Genomic DNA, 13,455 nt, shown 5'->3' with positions numbered 1-13,455 from the left:
CCCCCGCCCCTCCCCACCCGGCTCCCTCAAGTCTCCACGAACGGAAATGGGAGTCACAGCGCCGGGGACCAGCGGAAACAAAACACAGAGGCGGCCGCGGGGGGGCCGCTGTGGGGGAGAAGGCCCCGGAACGAAGCCGGCCCGCGCGGACCCGCGCTCCCCTCCTCCCCAGCGGCCGCACTCACCCGCTCTGGATTCGGCCCCGTCGCCCCCGCCCGCAGTCCAGAGCCGGCTGAAAACCGCAGCGGCGCGGGCTCCACGTGCGGCGTCTCTCCCGGTAAGACCCGCAGCTCCAGCGACTCGAAGTGAGAGGCCCCTGGGCCCTTCCCGCGAAAACGGCGCAGAGAAACTCCAACCCCCCCTCCCGCCTCCCAGGCACCCCCGGGTCCGGGACTACAACTCCCAGCAGGTTGCGCGAAACGAACGCCCGAGGCAACGGAGGCTCACGAGGCACAAGGGAGCCCAACGCCCCAATCCGCTTTGTTTTACACTCTGTCACTTTGCCTGCACAGTCGTACACCTCAACCACCCCAAGGAAGAGGACGCTGACTCGGGGCGGTGGGGATTGAACTAGGGGAAAGGCCAGTCCAAGTGCGCATGCGTACATAACAAGGTTTCCGAGAGGGAAAAAGAGAGCAGGTCAACTTGGGAGAAGGAAAGATGGCGGAGGCGTCGCCAGGGGACCCGGAAGCACTTACCCTCCACTTCCTTCTCCTGTTTGGCTTCTGTCTCACCTAGAGCCGTCCGGTCGCCGACTGTCTCCGAGACGCTTCCTGTCCGGTGAGTGTCGACCGACTGAAACGGCGGCCCATAATGCACTGCGATGGCGGGTGTGGGGGGGGGGGGGCGGGCGGAGCCAAGGCCGGAAGTAAAACGGTGGCGGCGGCGGCGGTGGCTCTGGCAGCTCGGCACCGAGTGCAAGGTGACTGTGAGGGTAACTGGACTCACTTGGCCTCTAGGGACGAGCATTCTGGGTTTCTTCACGAGGTCTGGGATGCCTATCGCCTCTGCCCTTCTGAAAGAGCAGCCTGTATCCTGGACACCTTCACGGTCTGGTCCGGAGTCATTGCTGACCTCGGCGCCTGTAGGCCTTGAAGTTTGCGGTAGACTCAGTAGGTAGCCCTGATAATACCGCTCTCAGGGCCAGCCTGACGCTCAGGGTGGCGTGGGAGGCTGGGGGGCCGGCGCTTCGTGGACCCGCCGCCCGGCTGGGGCAGCCAAGGTCATGCCCGCGGGGCCTGTCTGCAGCCAGGCCTGCTCAGCCCTGGCGCGCGGGCGATTGTTCTGAACTACAGCTTTTAAAAGTAGAACGTAAGAGGGGAAAGGATAATAGTAATCTTAAAAGTTTGCAACTCACCTAAAAACGTTGGTGGTGCTAAAACTTGGTTAAGCAGCTTTGTTTTACATCACGGATTCCAGGAGGGAAAAAGAGCCGGTTAAGTCAGGCGAGTTGTGGATTGACTTCAGCAATGAATATGCGCCGAATTCGCAGCGAAAGGCTGGTCAGTCATCATTGTAAACGGGAGAACCGTGCTCCCTCTCAGCACAAGGCCGCCTCTTACGCTGTACCCTTTTCTTGCTGTTGCCTTCCCCAGTCTTTCTGAGTGTGTCAAATCCCTATCATAGGCTGGCGTGGCCCCTCATAGTACTCGAATAGAGAACTTAATCATAGTTGGTATTTTATACTTATTTGTGTAATAACATGTATCTTTCTCACTAGATGTTTAATCAGTGGGGAAAAAAACGAAACGGAATAAAGGAAAAGGAGCAAGTTTTGATAGTGAGATTATGTGTTCATTTTTTAGATAAGTTGAATTTGAGGGCCCGGTAGGACTTAGGAAAGGATGAGAGCTGTCGAATGTATAGGTTTGGAGTTCAGAAAAAGACCAAAATTAGAAGTGTGATTTGGGAATCATTCGTACTTAGATGATAGAAATAGAAAAAATGAAAATGGGTTTTACCCATGTTGCAGTAGGAGTAATGTGATCTTTGCAATGTTAGACTTAGAGCAAATTAACTGTGGGAATATGAATAATTTAAGCACTTTTCTTAAACATTTTCTTATCTGTAAAGGAGGGATAAGAACACCTTCCTCTGTTTCTTCACAGTATTGCCATAAGGGTACAAGGAGAGGATATGTCTAGAAGTACTTTGCAAAATACCTAGGGCTGAACAAGTGTTAGGTGACCACATTGCAGAGTGTTGTGTGTCTTTATGTTGCCAAAAGGGAAAATATACACTGAATTGCACAATTTGAAAAATATGTTTGTGTCTTGTCAAATTCTACTGTGTAACCTGGGATCAGGTACTTACCTAAGCCTCAGTTTCTGTGTAAAATGAGAATGCTATTAAGTGGCACCTTAAGGTCATTTGTTGTTTGTTTGGAGTCTCCCCCACCCCTTTTTTTCCTCTGATGAGGTATAAGAGTGATGTATGATGAAATCTTTAATTTCTTCAAATAGTTTTCTTTCATGCTGGCAGGTGAAGGATATTTGGTTGATTGTAGGATTTCTTTTGGTGGTTTTTATGTGCAATTTCAGGGCTTCTCAACCTTAGCACTATTGACATTTTCTACCAGATATTTCATTGTTGTGGGCAGGCTATTGTTATTATTGTTGTTGTTGTTATAGGATGTTTGGCAGCATCCTGGTTTTTATCCACTAGAGGCCAGTAACACTCTCCACTATCAAGACAACCAAAAATGTCTTCAAACATTGCCAGATATCTCCTGGGGGATACCGCCACCTGTATTTGAGAACTGCTGTGCTACTCCACTGTCCTCTAGCTTAGTGCTTTCCAACTCTCATTAGTAAAGGGCCATTTCCCCCTCAACCCTTGTGGATATTTTTGAAGAATACAGTAAAAATGAATTACTGGAAAAATTAGTAGATGAAAGACAAAACAATGAAGACACACAAAATATGAACTCTTTTTTGTATTATTAAATTCAACAGATATGAATTACTCTGTCAATTTGCTGTAAAAGTTTCTAAATGCTTATTGCCAATTTTGGTATTACTATAGACCAGTAAGGCAATACTACCACTGGTCCCCAGACCACACTTTGAGCTAGTATTATAATTTAATAGTAGTCCAGTGTCAGTGAGATGATGCTTATTGTTATTGTTGTTATTAGGTAATTTGGGGGGGGCATGGGAATCATGTTAGCATGTTGGGTTTTCACTTTAAGGTTCAGAAATTTTACCAGGCTGTATTGAGGTGTGAATCTTTATCATCATTCCAGAAGAGTTTGGTAAGCCCTTTCAGTTTAATCAGCCTTTCTTCATCTTGGGCAGTTTTTTCTAATTATTTATGGTCTCCTTATTTATTTCTTTTCTTTTGGAATTTCTGTTTGCATACTTTTTTTTTTTTTTGCATTTGATCTTTTCAGGGCACTAAATGAGGTCTCAACTGAGATCATCCTCTAATTTATACACTGTAATTTTTTAGTTAGATGACCATGTATTTTAGCTTCAGGAAGTCTGGGACTTAGAAGTCTTTAAGTCCTTATTTTAAAAGTTCAGACTTTCCTCTCCTTCACAAATTTTATTTCACTGATTAGATTGTACTGCTTGATTTTTCCTCTCTTGTTGGTGGGCTCCCTTAGACTAGTTGCTGTCTTCCTTGCTGGTTCTTTTGGACTTAGATTTGGTTTTTACAGTGTCCTTGAATGTCTAGAATCCTGCAGTTGTAACAAGCAGAGCAGTTTCTTTCCCTGTGAGCCCGGGAAGTAGAAACTGAGGCTCAGGCAACTGTCTCCAGTCTCCTTGCACAGCTCCCTTTTTGCCTTTTGAGGGAGTCAGGGAAACCTGGTACGTTAATTTGGGGATCAGTATTATTCTTTTTCTGCTGAGGGTGGGCAGCCAAGACTAATAAATTCACGGAGAAGAAAACATCATATCCCAGATTCTGAGCTTTCTTTCTGCGTCTGACCCTAATGGAGCCACACGCAGGCCTGAGTGGTTCCTAACTGCTGCTAGGTTCCAGGGCCTTTTGGTTAAGAAGCAAAAAACTTGCAGTGTGGGGTAGAGAGGGGAAGGGAGCTATGGTCAGGTGACTGTTCTTAGTGTTTTCTGAATTCTGGTATGATTTAAGTTCTGTAGCAATTAGTAGAATTAGATGCCCACTATAACATATTAACAGGTGTTTTACAATTATATCTATTTTAAAGTATCTTCACATTCTGGTGCTTGTTTCCAGTAACAGAATCACCATGATTCTTCAGAGGCTCTTCAGGTTGACCTCTGTCATTCAGTCTGCAGTCTCGGTCTCTTTGAGGAGGAACGTCGGTTTTACAGCAGTGGCATTTAATAAGGAACTTGATCCTGTCCAGAAACTCTTCGTGGACAAGATTAGAGAATATAGAACTAAGCGACAGTAAGTGGGTAGATAATCAACTATGGTGTACGTGTGAATATTCAAAGTATGTAAGTTTTGAGATGGTAATAAAAAATTACTTGGCGTTTGAAAGTGTCTAAGACCTTCACTGAGCTGATCTCTGTCATAAAGGTTCATTACCTGCTCCAAAGAAGATGAGAATCTTGATTTTTTTTTTTTAAGTCCCAAATTTTATCTTCCTTATATGGGTTCCAAGGGAGAATCCCATTAAATCTAGTGCCATTTTAGATATATCCCTACTATAATGTCATTTATTATAAACTAGAATCAATTCATACAAGTACTTGGGCTCTTAGAAATCATTTAGGAACCATATTTGAGAAAACTAAGCCCCTTAGACATTGATTAGCCTAAGGTCATAAAACTAATTGTGGGGAAAACATAATCAAAATATTCTCTCAATTCAGTGCCCTTTCTGTGACATCATGATTTGGGGGAAATGTATAGACACAACATTTTTTCTTTAATGCTATTTCCATATTTATATATTTCTGGGAATATCAAAAGACTCCTGCTTTATGGCATAAAGCAAGTCCAGGAGCAACATAATAATAGAACCACACAGTTTTGGAGATGAATGATGACCTTAGTCAGCATCAAGTTCAACACCCAAATCTTCAGAAAAGTGATACAGATCAATTCAGAGTTTTGTTTTATTTGGTTGTCTACCATGTGCAAAGCGCTGGACTGTTAACAGTGGTGGGCTACAAAGAAAGAAGCCACTTTGCATTTACACAATATTCTTTTTCTTTTTGCGGTTCGCGGGCCTCTCACTGTTGTGGCATCTCCCGTTGCGGTGCACAGGCTCCGGACGCGCAGGCTCAGCGGTCATGGCTCACGGGCCTAGCCGCTCCGCGGCATGTGGGATCTTCCCAGACCGGGGCATGAACCCGTGTCCCTTGCATTGGCAGGCGGACTCTCGACCACTGCGCCACTAGGGAAGCCCTACACAATATTTTTTAAGTCTGATGGGGTAGAAAGTTTCTAAGCAAGTAAATACAATATAAGTTTAAATAGGTTAGATGCTAAGAAACTCATAGGAAGAAATGCTCCTTTCTAGCTGGTGCATTTTGGAAGGCGGCTTGGAAGAGTGAATGTTTCTAAAAGCTTGTGGATCCCAGAGCTGGACAACAGTCATCAAAGTATCTGGTTGAAGGCTCTGTCTAGAACTGAACTGTATATCTCTGTAGCTATTAATCACATGTGACTATTCAAATTCTAATGAAGTGTAAATAAAAATTCAGTTCCTCAGTTGCCTTAGTCACATTTCTATTGCTCAATACCAGATATGGCTACTGGTTACCATATTAGATAGCACATACATAGAGCATTTCTCTTATCACAGAAGGTTCTATTGCACATGCTGATGTAGAAGAAAATTGGGTCCATAGCAAGAAACATCATTAACAAGTTCTTAAATTAGAGCTGGCTCAGTATTTTTTTGTGGAAATTCTGTAGCATAAATAAGATCCTATGCTTTTATGATAGGCATGGGTGAAAATATTAGCCTCGATAGAATTTTCACTTATAATTTTTTTTATTATATTCATTGATAAGTGGGCAGTAACATTATGACAAACAGAATTTGTGCAAACACTGCTGGTCCATGATGCTATATTTATCTTTCCAAAGCACAGCTCTAATTTTGTCATTTTATTGCTTAGCAAACAAAATACAAACTCCCAGGCTTAACATTCTCGGCCTCCTGTGATCTGGGTCCCGCTGGCTTTTCCATCTAGGCTGTGTAGTGTTCCCCACGTACAGCCAGTGCTTTACCACCTCCTCATCCTTGCTTTTTCAGTCTTAGAATGTCTCAAATTAAAATCTGACCCAAATGCATGGTTTGTCACAAATGCCACCTTTTTAAAATGAAATTTCCCTGTTCAGCTTAGCAAAAGTGATCCCTCAATTCAAATAGCTTTTTGTTAAACTGTGTCTTTATAGGTTATTACCTAACTCCCTTACAGCATAATTGTTTATAAACATGTTATTTTTTTCTTCTAAATGGCAAAACCTCTGGGGGTAGGAAGTAATTTGCTTCTTTGTTAGGCCCCTATTATAGAGACTTAAAGGTTTTGAATGCCGTCCAGTGGTGGTTGATTTAAATCATAGTGATAGTAGATAACTGAGTGCTCACTTGTGCCAGGCACTATGCTGAGTGGTACATATACACAATCTCTCTTTCTCTCAACGCCACCATCAGGTAAGACTTCGAGTTGTAGATGTAGAGGTTAGTTCACACGGTTTGCTCTAGTTCGCACAGTTACTAAATTGTAGAGCTGATGCTGAAACGGAAGCAGTCGTTCACCCCAGACCCCGCAGACTTGGCCATTATACCTTATTGCTGCTTAGACCCTGAGAGGTTGACTTTTAATAAGTATCCTTGATACTGACAGACCTTGAATGTTAGAGGTTTGTTTGAAGTTGCTTCATTTATGTGAAACCTCGTAATAGTTAAAATAATTTGAGCTGAAATTCAAGTGGAACTGCTTGTTATCTTTCAGAAAAGTCTGCTTTTCACTACATTTAGAAGATCTATGAAACTTAATTTTGTTTTTGTAAACTAATGCTTAAAATCTGTTTTCAACTTGGTCGTTTACACAACAGGACATCTGGAGGACCTGTTGATGTTGGCCCAGAGTATCAGCAAGAACTAGACAGGGAGCTTGTTAAGCTTAAGCAAATGTATGGTAAAGCGGACATGAATACGTTCCCTAACTTCACATTTGAAGGTAAGTCTTTTTAATCACAGATTCATTGTTGTGGGAGATCATTTTAAGTGGAGAATATTTATACTTACTGGGTTGTGTAGAGGATTAAATGACAATTACATGTGAATTTATTAGAACAGTGACATGTGCATGGGAAGCTTTGGGATAAATGCCATTGGAGTAGGAGATCACATAGCATAGAGGTTAAACCGCAGGGATCTAAAATCAAACTCCTGACAATATCACTTATGAGCTGTGTGATTTTGGATAGTTAATTGGTCCCTCTTTCTCATCTGACATTTGGGGAGAATTATGCTGTTTTCCTCATAATGATAGTTGTAGTTAAATGACATAGAGAGCCTGGCTCACTGTAAGTCCTGAATAAATCTTAAGCAGTTGTTATATTTCCATGTAGATGTTTCTTTAAAAAATCAGATTGATGAGTTAAATATTAAAACTTTGTAGAAGATGAACTTTGTTGCAGTATGGCTAAGGTTGAACCTTTTTTTCCTCTTAGATCCCAAGTTTGAAGTCGTCGAGAAACCACAGTCCTAAAGAAATAATGTAAAATTTATCTGGTAATTTGTCCTAGATTAATTGTATAACTGATCAGAAGTAACAGAATAAACATATATTTCACAACTGTCATATGTTCTTTTAATTCTGATTTCAAAATAAATTATTTGGTGGTGTTGGGTGTACACTTGAGTGTATTGAATTCTGTGTTTTTAGATCCTCCCATTTGGTTATATCAAAGCAGATGGAGACCTTGGATTAATTGGGTACTACTTGCCAGATTCTTCTGAGTGCAGGGGTGTCCTTTTTGTTGCGGAGACTTACTGCTGGAGGGGAGCCACCCTGACTTAAGGAATGTTTGCTGTGGAGAATGTTATACCCGTTCCCACAGTATGAAGAAATGGTTCATAAATCCTTTTTCATAGCTTTTTCAGGAAACTCAAGTGTGATTGTGAATATGTCCAGGAACATCCATTGTGTTTTAACTTCCATCTCCTCATATGTTAAATGCTTTTATTATCCCAGTAACTCAGGTCCCTCCTCTTCCCTTGCAGTGTAATGATCACAGTGTCTATTATGGGGCTATATGGATAGATCAGGGGGAGCTGGGAGCTGGGGAGGGGAGGGTTCTACAAAGGAATTTCCTTTAAAATATTAAGCTGTAGGGCTTCCCTGGTGGTGCAGTGGTTGAGAGTCCGCCTGCCGATGCAGGGGACGCGGGTTCGTGCCCCAGTTCGGGAAGATCCTACATGCTGCCGAGCGGCTGGGCCCGTGGGCCCTGGCCGCTGAGCCTGGGCGTCCGGAGCCTGTGCTCCGCAACGGGAGAGGCCACAACAGTGAGAGGCCTGCGTACCGCAAAAAAATATATATATTAAGCTCTATGGTGGTGTTTGCCCAGCTGATGGAAGGTCCAGCAGATACGATGTGCCAGAGAAGTGGCAGAGCAAGCACATCAAAATTTCAGAGAGTAGATGGTTTTATTTTTAATTATTCTTTTTTAAAACAGGAAAAGCAGTTGTGCCTTTTCTATCTGACAATCTCTGACTTATGTCAGTAAATACCTGTCTTTAGTAAAGCTTTAAGAGATTTTCTTCAAAAATGTGAAGTCAAAAATACAGCCTTTCTTATGAGGTTAGCTCACTTCAAAAGAGAAATAGATTTTTACTATGGCATGCCATACTAGCTGAAGTCTCAACCTGGTGACGAATACCTTTTTCAAAAGATCCATAAATATTTCCTAATGGTATAGGTGTGATTAGTAAGATATGAAGAGATGGAATTGGGGAGGGTAAAGTAGTGGGAAGAAACTGCCCAGTTTTCTTCAAATGAAGCTAAGCAATGATGGGTCAGTTGGACTACTTTTAAATAGTTGTAGACATTGAAACAGAATTTGATGTTTCATTATGGCACCATTAAAGGTAACCAAGGAAGCCTCATTGATCAATTATTCCTTTGTCTATCCTCCCCTCCCCTGAAGTGGCTCTACTCCACCCTCCTGTGGCAAGCAAGCAGCCTGGGGTCAACAGGGACCCTGCCAGTCTAGGTGGAGATGGGCTGACCCTTTCCGTTCATGTTTCCCTCCCCAATTCAGAGTTTAGTTGAATTTTACCTTTTATAATCTCACACCTATTATCTTCATAAATTTTTTTTGTCAGTCTCACAACTACTTGGAGTTTGCTTGAACATCCCAATCTCTTCATTATGTAAACAGAAGGACTCTATTTGTGGCTTTCTGCAAGAATACTGTGTTAAGCATCCTACTCATGCCCTACATCTTAGGGCTATGCATTTAGCTAAATTTTGACCAGAGAAGTGCTCTTGTTTTTTCCAACTGAATGCTGTAGTGCTGCTTTGAGTCATGGATGTTAACCATTGCCCCATCTTCCTCATAGCCCCTTCAACTTTCTGGTAAGGCTGCCCCAAATTTGCAAACTCCAGCCTTTATCTGTTACTTCAGCCTGCAAGAAAGTGGTCCTGCACTTATCATTTGGGACCACCTTATATGTTATTACAAATGACCTCAACCTTCTAGGCTTTTAGCTGTTTAAAATGGCATTTTTCTCCCTTGCCTGGTGGTGTGGGCTGAATCGTGTTCCCCTAAAACTCGTATGTTGAAGCCCTAACTCTCAGAACCTCCCAATGTGATTGTATTTGGGGATTGGGACCCTTAAAGGGGATTAAGTTAAAATGAGGTTGTTAGGGTGGGCTTGAATCCAGTCTGACAGGTGTCCTTATAAGGAGACTGGTGTTCTTATAAGGGCATATTTGAGTTGAGGAAAGGTACAGGAACTGGATATGGACATGTGCCTGCCTGTTACGTGTCTAGTACTCCCTTTAATAATAATAGCAATAACCAAAGAGGGCTTCCGTTCTAGGCGATTTTTACTCAAATCCATTTAGTGTAGAATTTTGTTTCTGATTGTTGCTACCCTTGGTGTGGCAGGCCTATAAATGCTTAACTCTGGTTAGATTCTTAATGTATGAGTTCTTGGAAGGCTCTGAGGGCTAGAAAGTTTCCTCATTATGCAGATTACCTTAAATGGGAGGTCTGACCCATCTCTTCCAAACTCCCCTCAGCTCCCACCTCAATGGTCCAGTTCACAGACTCTTATTTCAGATGTTTGCTCTCAGACACTGGCAAGAAGGCTCAAGGCCAGCTACTTTCAGATGCCTACTTGACCACAGGAAACACACATCCTTGCCCTGAGACACAATGGGAAGATAGGTGCTTCACCATTTCCCCTGCTCTCTACTTTGATATCTTTTTCCAACTCTCTTTTCACTCTACTCAAATAGCTCTTTGCTTCTTGGCATGTGCCTTCAATTGTTGCAGGTGATTCTCTTTAAAATTCTCTTTACTTGCCTTGGGGGTGAGTTGGGAAATAGAACTCACAACTTTGACAAACTCACACGACTTGGACAATTCATTCTCTGTCTCTCTCCATTGCTCCCCACCCCCAATCCATCCCTACACACTTCAGTTTATGGATTTTGTGTGGTGGGGTAAAGGGGAGAGGACCAGGGTGATAATTTCAGGGTAGCACAACTGTCTCTTCATGAACATCAAAGCAGGTATTTATACCCAAATTAGTTATGGGTTTCTTTAGAAAGTGAGGTACTTGTCAGCCTTCAGGCAACAGGAAAAATCCCAGTCGACATTCTGTTACATGAATATGTCTTTACGTATAAAACTTTTTCTAATTCTTTTTGCTGTATGTTATCCTAAAATTTAGAAAACTAAGTTTCTTTACCTACAAAAACTTCAGTATAATTCATGGTAGTTAAACATTTGGAAGGAAAGGAAGCTTGAGAATGAAAAGTTAAATGGCAGGGGGCAACTTTAGGAATCTAACTACAGGTCGTAAAAAAGTCTCAATTTTTACACCGTCTTTAAGAAGCACTTTTGTGTAGCACATTCAGCGTTGAAAACAGATCATAAAATGGAGCTTTAAAACCATCTGCCCTCAGTCTTAAAGAAGTTAAACAAGTCCTTTGTTGACACACTATTCATTTGTTTTGAGAACACTTTCTTAGTAAAAAGTATAAAGACATACTCTAGTATGTCTTACTTTAAAGTAGAAAAATATTTTAAGATCTTTTAAAGAACTGTGTGGAAATAGATGCCTAATAACTAATAGAAGTAGAATAAAAGTCATGTCTGTCCAGCCTTAATTCATGGAGCATTAATTTGTGTGACTGCATAACAAATGAACTGGATTATAATAACACTGCAAAATACAGTATTAATATTCTAAATCTATGGAGAAATTTTATCAATAAATACTCTTTAAATTGACCTTTCACAAGTGCTCTTTTGATCTTAAAAAATTCATTTATACTTACTGGATACTGACTACACATTAGATACAGTTAAATACTTTGGGGCTTATAAATATGTATGTAAAACGTGGCTCTTTTCTCAAAGTGCGTCTATTAATAGATTGGTGGTGATGCCAGAGATGTACATACATAACTGTATTAAGAAATATAAAACCAACAAGTGCCATAAGAAAAACAAGTGCTATGGAAATTCAGAGAAGGAGGAAACTTCTTCCAGAAGGGAGAAGAGGGAAGGCTGCATAGAGAAGGTGGAATTTGAAAGATGTCCTGAAGAGTAACTAGAATCTACATATCTTGTGATTAGGAGAATCAGCTTTCCAGGTAAAGGAGGAGAAAAAAAGGGTCGTTGAGATACAATGACCTTAGTTCAGTTTGAACATGTGGCTGAACAGGTAGGTGTGACAATATGACACTGTGTGTACGTGGGGGGAGGCCCTGAATTTCAGGCTGAAATGTTTAGACCTTGGTGAGAGACTATGTAGAGGAAAAGAGTGAAAGGTTTTTAGCAAGGGGATGGGAGAAAAGGGAGAAGGGAGTTCGCTGTTCAAGAGAGTAATCTGGCAGTAACTGTTAGACTGATGGGGTATGTGAGGGGGAGACTAGAGGGCAAAGGAGCCTTCAGGACGGGAGAGGTTTAAAGTGCTACCAAGTGTATATATGTCCATGCCATGCTCTCACTTTGTCCCAGTTTACCCTTCCTCCTCCCTATATCCTCAAGTCCATTCTCTAGTAGGTTTGTGTCTTTATTCCCGTCTTACCCCTAGGTTATTCATGACTTTTTTTTTTTTCCTTAGATTCCATATATATGTGTTAGCATACAGTATTTTTCTCTTTCTGACTTACTTCACTCTGTATGACAGACTCTAGGTCCATCCACCTCACTACAAATAACTCAATTTCGTTTCTTTTTATGGCTGAGTAATATTCCATTGTATATATGTGTCACATCTTCTTTATACATTCATCTGTTGATGGACACTTAGGTTGCTTCCATGTCCTGGCTATTGTAAATAGAGCTGCAATGAACATTGTGGTACGTGACTCTTTGAATTATGGTTTTCTCAGGGTATATGCCCAGTAGTGGGATTACCTAATGTAAAATAGATAGCTAGTGGGAAGTAGCCTCATAGCACAGGGAGATCAGCTCCGTGGTTTGTGACCACCTCGAGGGGTGGCATAGGGAGGGTGGTGGGGAGGGAGACGCAAGAGGGAAGTGATATGGGAACATATGTATATGTATAACTGATTCACTTTGTTATAAGCAGAAACTAACACCACTGTAAAGCAATTATACTCCAATAAAGATGTTAAAAAAAAAGAAACTAAAAAGTAAAACTAACAAAAACATTTGTTATTATATATATTAAAAAAATGCTACTAGGAGACGGGGTACTTGAGGGAGGAAGGTAGCAGAAGACAAAAGGTGTGAGATAGTAGCTGGTGATAAAAAGTAGTGACAATCGTGCCAATGAATGATGGAGTCTGTGAATAAATGGGAGGTTGAAAATGGAGATAGGGAGGGTGGTAGTGGTAGAGAATATAATTTAAATGGTGGTTAAATTTAAATCGTGGTTAGCGTCAATCTTGAAAAAAATAAGATTAAAGACTTGGGTATCTGTGGCAAGGGGATGAAATGACCCACCATGGCATTTACCTGGGGTAGGGGCAAAGGGAAGGCAGAAAGCATCACAGGCTGTGAGACTAGGCAGGGTGAAGGGAAGCTGTCCTAGGAGAGAAGAATTTGAGAATTTAAAAGGAAGGACTGTTGGGGGCAGAGAAAAAACATCTTGTGTAAAACATCCTGCATCGGATAGACCTGGGTCACATAGACACTGCCTCTTCACTTGTCAGCTTTGTAAACTTGGCAGTCACTGGCTCAGTTCATCTCAGTTTCCTCATCTGTAAAATGACGACATTGCCCTCTTTATACGATCGTTGAGGTGAATTTGAGATTTTTTTTTTTGCGGTACGCGTTTTTTTTTTTTTTTTT

General features: G+C 41.8%; 1 protein-coding gene across 6 annotated transcripts in view; it reads left to right on the top strand.

Moving 5' to 3' along the window:
- ATP5PF (ATP synthase peripheral stalk subunit F6) overlaps positions 1–7,829 on the top strand; it is an 8,156-nt gene extending 327 nt beyond the window's left edge. Inside the window, exons 1-4 of one of the 6 annotated variants that reach the window (XM_007466487.1) lie at positions 91–780; positions 4,207–4,377; positions 7,006–7,130; positions 7,627–7,757. In XM_007466487.1, coding sequence (XP_007466549.1) covers positions 4,214–4,377; positions 7,006–7,130; positions 7,627–7,664 — 327 coding nt within the window. In that variant the 5' untranslated portion in view covers positions 91–780; positions 4,207–4,213 and the 3' untranslated portion in view covers positions 7,665–7,757. Of the gene's footprint in view, positions 1–90; positions 923–4,206; positions 4,378–7,005; positions 7,131–7,626 lie in introns of those variants that run through there. The other 5 variants (XM_007466490.1, XM_007466486.1, XM_007466489.1 and 2 more) reach the window with 5 other exon arrangements.
- Positions 7,830–13,455: the final 5,626 nt, after the last annotated feature.

Source organism: Lipotes vexillifer, unplaced genomic scaffold (assembly GCF_000442215.2).
Source record: "Lipotes vexillifer unplaced genomic scaffold, Lipotes_vexillifer_v1.1 scaffold340, whole genome shotgun sequence".
In the NCBI taxonomy this organism is placed as follows: Eukaryota; Metazoa; Chordata; class Mammalia; order Artiodactyla; family Lipotidae; genus Lipotes; species Lipotes vexillifer.
Note: the sequence above shows the minus strand (reverse complement) of the source record. Positions and strands in the feature narration are given on the sequence as shown.